Source organism: Aspergillus luchuensis, chromosome 7 (genome assembly GCF_016861625.1).
Source record: "Aspergillus luchuensis IFO 4308 DNA, chromosome 7, nearly complete sequence".
In the NCBI taxonomy this organism is placed as follows: domain Eukaryota; kingdom Fungi; phylum Ascomycota; class Eurotiomycetes; order Eurotiales; family Aspergillaceae; genus Aspergillus; species Aspergillus luchuensis.
In genome coordinates this window covers 1967722-1982945 of record NC_054855.1, presented here as the reverse complement: position 1 = coordinate 1982945, position 15224 = coordinate 1967722, and the positions used below count along the sequence as shown (strand labels likewise).

Sequence of the window (15224 nt, the reverse complement as noted above, 5' to 3'; positions counted from 1 at the left end):
CTGTGTACCTTTAAAAAGTACCAACTACCATCGTCAAGGTCAAGAACTTGGGCTCCCAAATTAATCCTGATAACGTAGACAAGATCGTTCAAGATCGTTCTCCGGTTTGGGCATGGTTAAAGATAGCTTAATTACTGGGTGTTGAGTACTGAGAATGATATGATATGCGAAGGGAATGATTGTGGTGGAATATATATTGAATTTTGTGGTGAAGGTAAGGAATACTCTTGATGTAGATTGGTGAATTCTACTGATAGATTTCTCATTATAAGTACCCCCGGGGCTGGGCTTCCAGTTGCGGGAGTGTCACTCAACTGACCACCAACTATACGTTTCATTGATGACATTACAACTTATATATGGGACTTGATATACGCATCAGTTATTATAGTCACAGTGGCTGTTCTGGGTCAGCCATTATATTAATGTTGATGGGAAGTGGTGGAACTGCAACGTCACCAAACCGACTTCTCTCCGGTAAAAGCTCGACCAACGAAAGAGGATATATCAAGGTGAAGAATCATGCTAGAATCCTGGATCAGATGTATGCCACTTATATCCTCCTCAGTTGTCAAAAACTGTAGAGGCTCTGAGGAAGAAACTTGACTGAGCTCGGAGCGATCAGATATATACAGATATCATATAATGGTCTCTCTTATTCTGGACATCTTCCAGTTCAATGGCTGGCCCTAGTCCAGAAATCAACGTGTGATCCCTCAAAATGGAACGCACAGTCTATATATATTTGTTCAGCTCTGAGTGCTATTTATGGCACCATAGCTGTCTGTGCATCAGCCGCTTGTCACCAAGGGAGCGGGGGTAAAGTGTTTGTCCTACTGTAGCCTCACGCACCCTGCCTGCTAATAAAAACCTCATCATCCTCTTCTGTTTGACACTGGAGATGTGTTGATTACAGAGGGTCATATATACCGCAAAGATCATCCATCCTGAATACTCAGAACAACTGTGTTGCACTTGATATCACTGGTCCTGAGGTGTTTTCGAGGAGACTCCTGAGTGCACGCTTTGCTGACTCGTTAAACCCCAGTGACTTGGGGCCGAGACTCGACGAGTGAAAACTTGTCTACCTCCATTAACAGAATCACAGTCTGGCATAGGTGGCAAATCAACTGCTTCCTCGATCGAGTCAGCGAGCATACCTTGTTCGGATTCAACTAGAGACTGGCGACCACCAACTCGATCTTCTAACGCAACCCATTCTCCAGGTCCTTTACCAACCCAAGTCCACCATGTCTGCATCGGCACCTGATCGTCAGGATCAAGCTGAGTTGGCTCTGAGACTGCGAAATACCATGGTCGCACCGGCATCCATTCCACAGGACCAAGTTGAGCTGCCTTTGCGACCGCGAAACACCACGATTGCTGCATCGGCGCCCAACAGTCAGGACGAACCTGAGCCGACTCTAGGGCAGCTTCCTCTTACATCCGCGATAGATATCTCGCAAAGCACGTTGGGACCTGTGCTTCGGAAAGAGCAGGATGCTATTCAAGAAATCTGTGGAGATTCCATGCCGCAGGACTTGGTGTCACGATCAAGGGCTCTTCCTTGGTGTCACACGGCCTTCGAACCGATGAGAATAGCAGACATCGAGAATCTCAGCTCCTGGGGCCAAACCGATCCAGGTGCTTTGTTGTACAGCCCCGCTTGCAAATTAAGACTTCAGGACGCCAGCATATGGTTTCTTTTGACCGACGGCCAAATCCCCGAGCCACTAGTTCAGAAGTTTGCCCATGCTATCTCCGCCGCAGGTATTCAGGGCACAGCCTGCGTGATAACGCTATTTGGATATCCGGAAAGTTCACCATTTCGCTGCAATGTCTCAGTTGGGATGTCTGCGTTTGCCGTGGCTCCACATTGCATCTTTCTCTTCTCAGATGTGATAACTGGCATATTGTACGTGCTACAAGCCAAGGGGAATTTCTCGACTATACTCCAGGCAGACAAGCAGTTTGTGCCCTTTGGAGAGGGTACGAAATGGGCGGACCTGGTGACAATCAGATACGACGATCTCAAAAGAGTCAAGGTCCCCAGACCCATCAAAATGTCCCGGGATATTGTCATACTCCCAAACGGAGTCCATTTTGACATGAACAGTATTTATACTGGCTTGATATCTGAGACGGACACACTTCACCTGCTATCGAACTACGCCGCCTTAGATGGCGTCATCCTGGCCGCGAAGACACAGGGTCACATTGACAAGATTCAAATGTGGATTTCGAATTCCCGTCGGACTATGAATTCGATGGATAAGATTCTGCTTGAGCCACGTGAAGACTTAGATGGGGAAGCAAAAAGTGTACTCCTCACCCTTCTGGCCTTTCTAGGCGAAGATGGATCACGACCATGGTCTCTGTGGCAAGCAATTCTTAATTCAAATCAGTCCTCAACTGCAGAGTTCATCAAGTCAGAACTCCGTAAGCAGCATCAAAGGAACTGGGACAAATTTAAACAGAATGTGAGAGCAGCTCATGAGCATTCTTCCCGGTTGGAGATGACCTTTGAGGATGTCTCGAGAAGATTAAGCGGATTGACTCGACGCCAGTCTTCAATGTCCCCAAGCGATCTAACCCCAATGAGTTCGCCAGATGCAGGAAATATGCAATATATTGGAGCCGCGCTTTCGTTTCAACAGAGAATCAGCCCACTTGCACATCTTTCTAGGCCTCCAGCTGATGGACCACTAGACTGCGAATATCTGTTTTTACCAGGATATAGAGACAGAAGAAACGTCGCTGCAGGATGTGCAGTTCCCCAGCACTACCAAAAGTGCCCTATATGTGGGACTGTTCAGACGATACAGTGTCTTCTCCTCCAAACCCCACGCGACTATAATGGCACACACCATGTTCCACAGGCCAATAGTTGTGCCAGGCACCGCTATCCAATGGTCTTGGGTAGTTACCCCGAGACGGATATAATCTTGCCCCTGTCAGCGTGTGATGCTTGCGCCTGGATACTGCTCGAGGTTAGAGAACTGCCCAATGGCCAGCGAGTTGATGCTGCATTGCCGCTGGTCTCTCTCGCCAAGGAGGTAAACCGACGGCAATGGGTCCGAACACTTGACCGAATATACGAACGCCGCTTTCATGAGAGCATCATTCTATACGTCTTTCTCTCTTCCGTTTGCTTCAAGATGCAAGACATATCCAAAGATAGGGAGACTGCCTCTAGCCTAATGGAGTGTCTTGGGTGCTGCTCCAGAGCAATAAGCCGACTTCCTGGCGAGCCTTGGAAGGCTGGTCTTTTACCAGTCCCAGAATCTACCTCGACTGGCAATCATAGATTGCGGACGCTTGAAAGACTTTTTATAACAGCTTTCCCTCATTCTCACACCACCAGTCGGCTTGAAAGCTTCCTACATTACCCTATTGAGGCGTCCGTCGTTTTTATCCGCATTGCCAGTCAGATGGAGACCATAGCGCCACACATGATTGAGCTCTACGTGTGGAAGCGGTTGCTTTACCAGATAGCCGAACATTACGCAGCGTTGCGCAGAGAGGAAGGGCCCGAAGAGGCTGATATATGCCTCAGAACCACACTCGGTGAGTCATTCCCTTTCACTCCTGGATGGGAGATGGCAGCCAATACTGACTTATTAGTAGAACAGCTTCCATCACTTTACTCAGTTTCTGTGGCCCAGCTGGGTAGCCATCTCCCATCACTTGATCAGTTCAGACGCCTGGATAATTACTTTGCGCCCATTGAGACAACGACCAAGTATAATGCTGCTCTGGCTGTCTTTCTGCACATCATGCGGAAAGTCTCGATTCTACTCCAGCATAACCACCCTGAAGTGGGATTATTTGTCAAGTACATAGAGGACTATGGGCTCCAGGTACAGCAGGCAGACAACCAATCTTGCAACGTATTCGATGAACCAACGCTAGTTGGAGGAGGTGACGTTGAGAAGATGGTCAAGGATGTCTATGAGTTGCATTGAGGGAAATTGGATAGAGTAATGCCTTTCTTTTTTTGGATCACTAGATGGATATCATGGTAGTATGACCATCAACCTTGAGTCTATGGAAAGGTACCTATATTCTAGTGAAACCTGGTAGCTACTGTTACTCCCAATGAATCAATCTCCATAAAGCGAAGGAGAGGAGAGATGTCCATATCTATTCCCAGGTAACCACGTACCTAACTAAACCAAACCCCCCAATATCGTACATACATACATACATACAGCACTTAATCAAACAAGAATCAGATCTCAACCCCACAATTCCCCAAACCCAGCATACAAATCCCTCTTCCCAATCTCCACGCCCTCCATGCGCACAATCGCATAAGCAATATTCAAATGAAAATAAATATTCGGCAGGACCATGGTATGCGCATACGTCGCATTCGTCACATCGATCTCGACTCCGGGTCCCGCGGGCGCAGGCTTGACCGTCTCGGCATGGGAATTCACCACCTCCTTCGTAGTAGCGTCATTATCCGCATCTTTCAGAAGCTCCAGCACTTTGTCGATGCGCTCGTAGCACTCCGCGAAGGATTGCGGGTTACCCTCTGGTAGGAAGGTTGTGGGGAGAGTGTCTGCCTCGGGGTGGTTGGTGAGGCGGGCGTAGAGACGGACGGAGTTGGATGTCACGAGGCGGATTTGGTCGGTGAGGGGGTACATGGTTGGATGGAGGCGGGAGTTGAGGAGGAGGGAGGATGGGTTGGAGTGGGTGCGTTCGGCGGTGCGGAGGAGGTGGAGGAGGGTTTTGAGGATGCTGGTGAGGATGGGGAGGGTGGTCGCGTAGAGGGTTGAGGTTGGTTTTGGGGGGGACATTTTGGATGGTTCAATTATTATTATTATTCTTGTTGTTGTAAGATTGGATGGTTGGATGATTGATTGATTTATTGATTGGGATTGGGAGTGGTTGTGGGAAGGGCTGGTTGATTGACTGTATTTATGTAGTCTGGTGAGTGAGTCACTGTGATGGATGAATACAGGATGCTTATATAGTAGTGGATGGTGGAACTACTAGCGTCGTGATTAAAATCCAACATCAGACAAAGTGGATATAGTCTCGTATTATAGTGTTTCATAGCCACAGTCCTCCGAGATGGTTGTTGTGTTTGTCGCAGGAATCAATTGTCTGTTGATGCTATTTCAACTTGGTTACTATATCATGCCTATGGCCATACGCATTACGAGATGGATGGTAGTTAGAAGATATATCATGCTCTTTGCAAGATTATTATATTCGTTCAAGTCATATCCCGACCAGCGGTGACACTGACGATGCACTATACTCAAGTCTGCTAAGAATACAGCCCTACGACACCCACTGGGGACACACCCGCTTCACAAAGTTCATAAACTTGAAGAAGCCGACCGCATGCTCGACGTTGCCATACGGATCGACCACCCGCTCCGGGAAAGCGATGCCCGCCCCATACAGACCCCGGACAACGCGGCCGTTGGAGTCGCGGAAGCCTCCCGAAACCGGGTCGAACTCGGGCTCCAATGAGGAGCCGTTGATTGACAGCTCTGGCAGCGGGTCCCGTGTGAAGCCGACGGCCTGTACCAGGTACGAGCACGAGGGCAGATGCCGCTCATACTGTGCTTGTTCCTGGTTGTCGCCGCAGTAGACCTTGGTGATGAACCGGCCAGCCTCGGAATGTGGCAGCTTGTCATCCTCCAGTTGCTGACGGGCGAAGTCGGCGGCAGACCCTTTGAGTCCGGTGTTGTCCCGGAGAATCCAGCCGTCCATGAATTCGGCATACCGCAGGGAATGCCGCGTGAACCACTTGATACGGAGCTCGGGATGGGATGTGCGGGCCAAGTCTACCAGGTTGAGGAGGGCAAGGATGGCGCTATGCGAGGCTCCTACTACGGCGACGGTCAAGGGCTTATCTCGGGGAAGATGCGACACCAGGTCGCTGGGCTTCAGTACGAGATCCAGGTCCAGCCTTTCGATGTGGTGCCCGGGAATAGAGATAGAGACCTCGGTTGGGGATGACCCTGTGCACACGACGAGTCGAGGCGTCAGCACCTCGACTTCATCCTGCGAGTCCTGCAACCGGATGCGAACGGTCCAGGTAGCAGTCTATGTCGACGGTCAAATGTTAGCGATGCGGGATCCTGAATGGCTCCTAGAGCGCTATAACTGACTTTCTCGGCCAGGTTGGCAGCTGTGACAACTCCTCGACACGGCAGAACCCGTTCCATCTTTGTGATGCCATCGGTAAGAGCACGAACCACATCAATAGCATGATGCAAATGACAGGTTTTATTTTGGTCGAGTTTGGCCATCGTCGTAAATGGGTTGGGGATACGAGTGTTTTCGATTACAGTGCGGAAAGGTTGAACGGCCGTAGCGTACGCCTGAAAATAGCACACCTTGGTATTGCTGATTGAGCCAACAGAACCAGTCAGCAGGAGTGTTCCTCTTCTGGCACCCTGAAGCTCATTCTGACGACCAGACCGAGGATTTGCTCACCTAGGAACCTCGCGGTATCTCTGGTTTATCCGGCCACCTTGGAATAACGGGTCAACCCAGGCAATCTTCCCTCCAAGTTGCTTCTCCAGGAGATTTCCCACAACCGCCAGACCGGCTGGACCGGCTCCCACAACGACAGCAGCACATTTCTGGGGTTGAGCCATGCTCAAATTGCTCCTATAGATGGGGTGGAGGAAATAATAGCAGAAAGTCGGGATATCACAAATTCACAGGGCTGATAAAAGGGTGGTTGTGACAATCGAAGCGTGATCTCAAAAGAGCGGGAGAGGCATTTATGGGGATGGGAGTCAGAACGCCAGGGGAGCTGGGTCGTATTGCCGGCGTAATTCTCGGCGAAACAGGCGAACGAGAATCAAGGCCATGTTTTGGCGGGAGAGGGGAAGCCACGAAACACAACACCATGAATGACCGCTGAGAATGGGATAGCCGAGTACCCCGATGGCCTAGATAGGATAGGCAGATGGGAAGAAAGCCGATCAGCCAGTCAATCCGCTCCAAATTCGAGTCACGGCGCAGGAAAACTGCGCAGAAACAAAGTCTCTCGGGCGAGATAACGCATGATGCCTCCGCTACGGCCGGTCAGGCGGTGATAACCGCACTGCTCACTGGTCACACTGAGTGTATCACCGCTTCTCGCACGACTGACCGGTTGTTGCGCAAACCAATGTGGCCAGCCCCACCCGGATTCGCTCCTGGAACATCCTGGGCCGCTTTCCGTCGGCAGTCACATTCTGTCGTCTTGGCTGGGAATGAAGGAGGGCCGCAAGGCGTAGAGGAGTCGGGGGGAAGGTCACCGTCAAGTAGGGAGCAACATTGAGCTTCTGTCTGGTTAATTGACGGGACTGTGTCTTCCAGTTTGGTCCAAAGAGGGAGGACAAAACCAGCGTTGCTGGTGATGGAGGAAGAGAGCGACCTTATATTCAAATGCACAGATGACGGGATTGGGTGGTCTTGGCGCAATTGCGTGATCGCCTTGGGGAATGAGGTGATGCTCTCTCCGGCCTGATTTGGCAGGCTACCATCTATACTACCCAGATACAGTAGTATACCCAGTCTATCGATAGCCGATAAGGATGTATAGTTACAGCTGTTTAGTAAATAATCCCCAACAATAACACTACGTAGTTCATAACTACATATCTGCTTATTGCTCCTCAGAGATTTACTTGTTTCTAGCTCTCGTGCGCTCTAAAGAGGCTGCTGACTTAGGATCCCCGCATTAGACCGCCCAAAACACCCGCACTGACACTCGCTGCACATGGTTCGACCACCCTCCAAACCGTGCCCGACCCCAGACAGCAATCGCATCTCCAATCTCCAGACTGCGGACTTGGCTTCCATCCAGTGTGGCTCGTCCTCGTCCCTGAGTTCGTTCAATTTCCTCCGCTTCACTCGAGTCCGGAGCGATATCATCCTGGTAGTGCCAAACAATAGTATGCTTTTGCGAACCTGGCACGGCCGTCTTATTCGACTGTAGCTTATGAGCCGTTGGCAGCAGGTTAGGATGATCGGGCCCAAAATGGAATGGACCCTGCGGTGGAGGCTGATTATTTGCAGCTTTCTTCTGATGTGCTGAGTGAATGACTTCGGTATCAAACCACGAATAAGAGCCCCCGTATTGGCCGCGAGACCCTGGGCCGCCACCCCATCCCTGATCGTGAGATTCAATAGTAAAGATGATCTGGCGGCATGGATGAGTGGTCCGATGGGGCAAAGGCTTTGGAGACGGAGTATTCAAGGTCTGGTGGTTTAAACACGGTGTCAGCAACAATAACCCGATGAGAAAGTCTCCGGCTGGAGTGAGACGCATGCAAACTGCCACAGTAGGCCAAAAGCTCCAACTTACCTGCACATCATAGCACAGAGGTACCGTCGTTAGAACAATCTGGTCCTGATCTTTCCTGATAACAGTCTCTCCTTCCAGGACGGACTCAGAAGAAGCCCAATACTCGGCTGCGTCCATAATCATATCTACAATTTCAGCTGGCAGCAACTCTTGCGAGTTCCTCGTCCATTGCCAAATATGCTGTAGCAGATACCGAACCTTCAAAACATCGAAACAACTGGGATAGTATGTGTCACCTTCCGGGGAAGAGTCCTTGTTATCCTCGTCTGGTGGGGTGCTTGTATCGTTGTTGTTGGGGGGGCGGTTTGGTCGTCGCCTTATAGCAAGCCGATTGACTAGAGGCAACATCATTATGTTTGTAGCCTGCGAGCTACTTGAAGGGGCCTCCTTAAGTTTGTACCGATACAAACCTAACGTTGGCTCATGCGAAACGACAGACTTAGAAACGGTCGTAGTTCGGTATCGAATCTAATTGTTGCCTTGACGAACTTAGCCAACGGGCCAACATAAGACAGCTACAAAATGAAGAGGATTGCTCACTCAAGACAAGCTCATTTCAATGGTTGGGCTCAGGCACCAGTCTGACTCAAGTGATGTCGGTCAACTTAGTGTAACCGTTTTGATCTCACCCCGCCTTCCGGGCAGAATGATAGAGGGGGAGGAGAGATACAGTAGGCACCACACGCGATGGTTAAAATATGGAACGAAAAGTCTATCAATGATTTGACTAAAACTAGCATTCATAGAAATATGTTACATGTCGGTTTATAAGAGTAGAGCGCTGCATATGTGAAGGGCGATAGCAGTGAGTGATATCGCCAGGAGAAAGGCGGCGCAATCTATAGGTGACGTCATGGGCGTGTTCCTGAAAGGGCCAAAGTTACACATCGCGTACAGCAGAACAGGCACAATACAGACAGTTCACAACCGATGAATTGGCATGCAACAGATGGATATCTACTTAACGAGTCTCGTATCAATTGGCTTTTTGACATGCAAAATACACCCGTGAAAATAGAATACAGATTTAAAAAACGCCAGTAAGCTCACATCCCAGTCCATTAATCGGTCTTCCCCTTCTTCCAACCACCAGCGGCTTTGTAGGCCGCAGCACGCTTGCTGCTCCGGTTGTTCGGCTTGCCCTTGGAGCCACGGCTCTTCGTCTTGACCCGAATGTGCGAACCTTCGGTGGCCCGATGGCCTTCGAACACCAAGGAGTTCTGCGAGATGGACTTCTGCGCATCCGCCTTCACCTTGGCTGCACCGGCCCGGCCAAAGAGTCTGCCTGCGCGACCCTGAAGGGTCTTGTCTGCCTCACCAAGCGTCTTCTTCTGGCCACCGCCGTCTGAACGCTTCTTGATAACCTTCTTGGCCCGGGACACGCGGAGCTTGCGGGGAAGCATAGGCGGGTAATGCTTTCCATTGAGTACAAGAGCCTCCTCGACACAGTTTTGATCATAGAATTGAACGTAGGCAAATCCTTTGCCGACACGAGTGAGGCTGTCGCGAACCACGCGGACTGATTCAACATTTCCATTCTTGGGCTTATCCTTATTCGAACGACCGGTGTGAGCGTTGAAGGTCCGCCAGAGACCTTCTTCAACATCTGCGGGGGCTCGCTTTTTCTTCTTCTGCTCATCGTCGGGCTTGACCTCATTGTCGACAAAGTCCAGATTACCAACGAAAACACAGCGTTTGTGGTCGATCGGGGCAGGATGCGCGACACTGTCAACACGCAAATGCCGGTCCAGAATCACGGTACCGTTGAGCGCAGCGGGAGCCTTGCGCGCGGCTTGCACAGTGCTGTAGACGGCATATGCGTTGGTGCACGGCGTCGTATCATCCAGTACTTCTTGCTTGGCAAATGAGGCTCGCTTGGGGACTCCGCCACCACTGGCAAATGCAGTGGAGCGGAAGCGAATAGATTCCACCTTGTGAGGTCCAGTAGACTCCGGAAGCGTAGAGAGGAACGATCCTAAGTGTTTCAGGAGGGTCTTCTTAGCGGACTTGGACTTGATCGCCTCACTAGAGACATTGCCCAAGAAAACAGTTCGGTTAGATTTGTCCAATTCCTTCGACTCGGCATCCCCTGTCTGGCTCTCGTGCTTCGGGGCGGCCGTCTTCTCCTCATCCTCTTCAGAACTCTCCTCATCATCTTCTTCCTCAGATTTCTCGGCATTCTCTCCCTGCTCACCCTCTACCGTCTTCTGTCGCTTCGCCTTCTCTTCCCGTCTCTTTTCATCCTCCTTCTTCTGCTCCTTCGCGATGCGACGCATGTATGAATCTTCGACATCTTCTGCAGTGGTCCTCTTGCGTTTGCGGCTGGGCGCCTCGGCGGCTACTTCGGCCTTGTCGCTGCCCTCATCGCTCGATGCTTCCGGGGCTTCCTGCATCTCCTCGTCCTCGGGCAGAGATTCGTCTTCCAATTCGGAGAGCACATCTTCGCCATCTTCATCCTCGTCATTTTCAGCAGTGCGCTTGCTTGATTGGGGAGCGGGAGCGGCGATTGTGACGGAAGGAGCTTTTACTGGGCCAGCCTAATGATGCCGTGGCCATGTTAGTTCAAGATACACTGGCGAAGCAGAAGGTGTGTGTTACGCACACTTGTCTCAAACAGGGCAGCGAGAGTAGGATCAATGGAGGCCTTTGCCCCCAAGAGAGGAAGAGAATTGTCTGACTTTCCCATAATGATAGAAGGCTAGGGATCCAGTCCCTTTCGAAAAATGGAGAAAAATGTAAGATGGAAAAGCTGACAGGCCTGTAACTGTCAAATTTCCGTATTGTCTGCGCTTGGCGTTTCTGTTCTGATATTTCCTACTTTTTTTACTTTTTCCTCTTTTTTTTTCTGGGTCTCGGCGATAGGCGCCGGATCAGTCACGTGGGAACTGATAGCGGTCCAACTGATGAAGGGGCATTAGAAGTCTCAGCCACAAGGAAATCAAATTTTGATAGCCGACCCAAATGAAATGATCCTATACCCACCTGAAAATATGACAATTACCATTGAAATTCCTGTTGTCCTCAAATGGGCGAGACACCGAGGATGATAAGATGGTCGCACGTCAAGGCGGTGAGACTCCACGGGGCGCGGCAACAATACAGCCGGCAGAACGCGATACAGGCGGTATACGGGAAGAGGAGCAGCGAAAGGGAAGCGGCCGGCCAGTCAGTGAATCAATCTCCATCATTGCTGCTGCTGCTGCTGCTGCTTTGCTGCTCTGCTGCTGCTCTGGTTCTTTCTCCCTCCGCCGCCGCCGCCTCTCCTCCTCTTTTCCTCTCACCTCCAAGCTGCCATCGCTTCCCTAGCGCTTCAGACTTGGTGGTCTTTATCTCCAGACTCTTTTCCCCACACTACTCGCTCGCTTTCTGCTGGTTTCAACAATTTCCTCATCCAACCGTCTACCCTCCTCTTCCATGCCGCCCATCCTCCCGCTACGCTGCACTGTCGTCTTGCCCGCTTCGTGAGCGTTGACTTTCACCACCTCCTCCTACGTACAATACTTCCTCTCGACGAGAGTTTGCTTGCGCGGATTCTGGCGAGTGCATTCATACTACATATTGGTCAATACTTTCGAGTTCTTCTGGCTTGCTCCTATCCTCTCTCCGCGATCGCGGTGGTTCAGGGAACCGGACTCGGTCGCGGCAGCTGCGTCTTACGAGTTTCGCTGCTGGCGCATTACTGAACGGTATGTTCTTCGAGGCTTTTCTTATGGATACTTGGTTGGTGCCAGATACTCGCGATGTTGTCACGGCTCTGGGACCTCGAGACAGCGCCCTGAGCGTTGCAGTTGGGTCGGCGCAGTTCCCAGAGCCCAAACCGGGAGCGAAAGTCACTTTCGCTCCGTCTGGGGTGTGATCAGAACCTCCGCACCGCCTTTGGCAACCCTCTTTCTCCCCTCTCATCCTCGACATTTTCCTCTTCCACTCTTCTCCCCAGCTAATGAGTTTCATATCGCCTTATTTTGCCGTATCATGTTTTTTCTCAAGTTGTCTAACGTTTTGTTCTCCATTGAACTAGATTTACGACCCTGATCCTACCAACAACCACGGATTTGCCTACCCCCCACAGGTCTTCAGACCACAATCTCCACACACCACGCCCTCAATTCTTCCTCTCTGACCTCCCCCCTCTTTCTACCGATAAACCTCATACTCGCGCATAACCATGGAGGTAGCCGAAAGCAGGGAGCCTGTTTCGGTGGGTGCGCCAGCTGGAGCAGACTCTGCCGTCACCAATGGCGAACAGAACCTCCTTCTGGACGACTCATTCATGGGTGATGATAGATCTAGCAGTTTGAGTGAGATTGATGACGTATCTGAAAATATTCCATCCGACTATGAGTCTCCGAAGCCCGATAAAGTGGCCCCGGAAAATGATTCAGAAGCGGAAACGGAGCGCATTGAGGACTCACCAAACTTCCGTTCAAAAACAAATATCGTCGTGAGTGCCTCTGGCTATGAGCCCAGTCCCAGCAAGCTGGCTCAGTCGACGACCTACGATGATGTGGAAGATGACGAAGAGCACGTGGCGGACGATTCCCCCAGTAAGCCCCGTGCTAAAACCACACGCACCGCTGAAGTGGACAACGACACACCCGGGCTCGATGACTCTGCGCTTTCAGAAAGCACTGGCAAGAAGCGCAAGCGGCTAGAGTCCGGTGACGAGGGGGGTATGGAAATCGACGAAGAAGATTTGCCGCCCCAGAAGCGCCGTGGCTCAGTCAAGAGTGACTTGAGCGACCCTCCGCCGGATGACCTCGTACTCACACCCGAGCCAATGGACGAACCTCCAAAGCTTGTCGAGGAAGACATCGCAACCGACGACATCCCGGAGTCAACCTTACCTGCGGTACCTGCTAAGGGTAAGAGAGCCAAGAAGGGTAAGCGGAAGGGTCGGAAAACCAGAGATGTCGACGATGAAGCCGATAACGGTGCGCTTGAGACCGGCGCAGAGGCCGATGACGTTGGCGATGATGATGCCGCGGAACGTGGTGAAGATGCGGATGACGGTGAAGCTGCTGCCGCCAAACTTGAGGAAGAGTGTAAGTTGCCCCAGAGATGCAGGCTCCAGTTACTCCGATTCTGATCTCCACACCTAGCAGCCAAGAGGATATCTGCGATGGATTCTCTCGCCGTATTGGAACGGGAGTTTGCGACCCTACGAGACAAGTATGAACCCATTTATCTTTGTGTGTTATGAGCAGATTACTAACCACATGGCTGCTAGGATCTATGACGAGAGGATTTCAAAATTGAACCGAGAGCTAGAGATGCTCGACGCAAAGAATCCCACGCATCCTGAGTACCTGCGGCAGCTTGAATGCATCGGACGGTATCGCGATACGAAAATCAAATACGAACAGACACTCTTTCAGTACAGGATGAAAGCCTTGTTGAACAAGAGTCTAGCTGAACGTGCTCAAGCGCATAGCACCTACTTTCAACGGACACGAGATATTCGCGAAAAGCATTCAAGTGCGATCAGCAAGCAGTTTTACTCTATCCAGCACGATCGCTTCAAGACAGACGAGATTAGCCCGCAACATTACATTCCGTTCCCCACCCGCCGGTCACAGCAGATCGCCCACCAAACCGCTTACAACCAAGAGGTGTCTGTCATGGCAGGAGTTGCCAAATACGTCGGCTTTCCAGCTGCACCTGCGCTGTCCGCTGCACGGCCATCGGAGCTTGATGAGGATCTAGAAAAGATGGGTGTAAGTCCAATCAAATCATAAAACTTTTCCGACGGTGAACGTCCAATCTGACATGGCATACGCAGATCTCCATCGAACCACGAGTTCCCGCATCACAGGCTCAGTCCACGCTCCCGCGGGGTGCCATGCCGGCCATGTCATCGAACGTCTACCGCACAGCTGCAGAAGAAGCTTTCTTGGAGCAGACGCCATGGGCTAATCCGCAGCATCCCATACATCAGCACCAGCAGCTGCCACAACGACCGCAGAGTCGGGTCTTTGAGAATCCTCGGGCTCCTGTGTTCACAACACCTGCCGCACAAAAACGAGTGGTTGACATACACGCACCCAACGGGTCTGCCTCCACAATCGCCGAAAACTCCTCAGCCAACAACACCCCCTACGACCAAGAACAACACCCTCAACATCCCGGACCCTTTGCAAACCCCGATTACGAGGCGGAGAGGAGATCTGGGTTCCGATCATTAAGTTCCTCTCCCCTCGATGTACGCAAACCACATCCCGCCTCGTATAATACAACACTCGGTCACCGCTCTCCCCAAGGGACCTCACAAAATGCCGCCTATTCACCACCTTCGGCCCGACTCGGTCTCTTTCAGTCGGCTACCGTGAAACGTGATTCCTCGCCGCCACTCTCATCTCGACCGGTCAACTCCATTCATCAGTCAACAGGACTCCTTGGCCCTGGGTCGAATCAGATGGCAGCGCGGTAATGAAAGTCTATCACGCAGCACCAAACTCACCATCTACCATCATTTCTTCCGAGGTGTGGACATTCTCCATAGCTCAATGTACAGGGCTTCGCTTTCAGGTGTTGTAGAGTGTTTTTAATGTATGTACGGATTTGGCATGTATGACTGGCACCAACAGGGACGAATTCAAGTGATCTATCTATTCTGCAATTTCTGCCGGTTCCTCTTATCTCACTGTTTTTTTGATGAGGAACTGCTTTGGGGCAATGTGTGAATATGGGCGAACGGATGCATCGGCTGATAGCTAATACTTTTTGCTGGGGGTTTTCTTCTTGATCTTTTTTTCTCTAAACAAACACCGTCTTCTCTTCTTTCTTCTTCTTATTTTCTTGCAATTCACGATACATACTACATATGCCCACGGTGTTATGTCTTAACCTCTTTGCTCTCTTGGCGTTGTTGGAATATGTGTATTCTTTCTCTGTTTAT

General features: G+C 51.0%; 6 protein-coding genes across 6 annotated transcripts; 2 read left to right on the top strand and 4 right to left on the bottom strand.

Moving 5' to 3' along the window:
* Nucleotides 1-1250: 1250 nt before the first annotated feature.
* On the top strand, nucleotides 1251-3965 carry AKAW2_70690A (uncharacterized protein; the record flags this gene model as incomplete). The annotated part of the gene is made up of 2 exons (XM_041683299.1): nucleotides 1251-3567; nucleotides 3628-3965. The coding sequence occupies 2 exons, from the start codon at nucleotides 1251-1253 to the stop codon at nucleotides 3963-3965; spliced, it is 2655 nt and encodes an 884-aa protein (XP_041547574.1).
* A 273-nt stretch (nucleotides 3966-4238) lies between these two features.
* Nucleotides 4239-4805, bottom strand: AKAW2_70689S (DUF1993 domain-containing protein; the record flags this gene model as incomplete). The annotated part of the gene is made up of 1 exon (XM_041683298.1): nucleotides 4239-4805. One exon carries the CDS (start codon nucleotides 4803-4805, stop codon nucleotides 4239-4241), a length of 567 nt encoding a protein of 188 aa, XP_041547573.1.
* Nucleotides 4806-5295: 490 nt separating this feature from the next.
* Nucleotides 5296-6626, bottom strand: AGNR1 (uncharacterized protein; the record flags this gene model as incomplete). Its single annotated transcript, XM_041683297.1, has 3 exons — nucleotides 5296-6069; nucleotides 6135-6372; nucleotides 6463-6626. The coding sequence occupies 3 exons, from the start codon at nucleotides 6624-6626 to the stop codon at nucleotides 5296-5298; spliced, it is 1176 nt and encodes a 391-aa protein (XP_041547572.1).
* Nucleotides 6627-7702: 1076 nt separating this feature from the next.
* On the bottom strand, nucleotides 7703-8680 carry AKAW2_70687S (uncharacterized protein; the record flags this gene model as incomplete). The annotated part of the gene is made up of 2 exons (XM_041683296.1): nucleotides 7703-8224; nucleotides 8330-8680. 2 exons carry the CDS (start codon nucleotides 8678-8680, stop codon nucleotides 7703-7705), a joined length of 873 nt encoding a protein of 290 aa, XP_041547571.1.
* Nucleotides 8681-9390: 710 nt separating this feature from the next.
* On the bottom strand, nucleotides 9391-11015 carry nop12 (rRNA-processing protein NOP12; the record flags this gene model as incomplete). Its single annotated transcript, XM_041683295.1, has 2 exons — nucleotides 9391-10866; nucleotides 10932-11015. The coding sequence occupies 2 exons, from the start codon at nucleotides 11013-11015 to the stop codon at nucleotides 9391-9393; spliced, it is 1560 nt and encodes a 519-aa protein (XP_041547570.1).
* Nucleotides 11016-12494: 1479 nt separating this feature from the next.
* Nucleotides 12495-14756, top strand: AKAW2_70685A (uncharacterized protein; the record flags this gene model as incomplete). Its single annotated transcript, XM_041683294.1, has 4 exons — nucleotides 12495-13371; nucleotides 13429-13498; nucleotides 13557-14043; nucleotides 14109-14756. The coding sequence occupies 4 exons, from the start codon at nucleotides 12495-12497 to the stop codon at nucleotides 14754-14756; spliced, it is 2082 nt and encodes a 693-aa protein (XP_041547569.1).
* Between the last annotated feature and the right edge of the window lie 468 nt (nucleotides 14757-15224).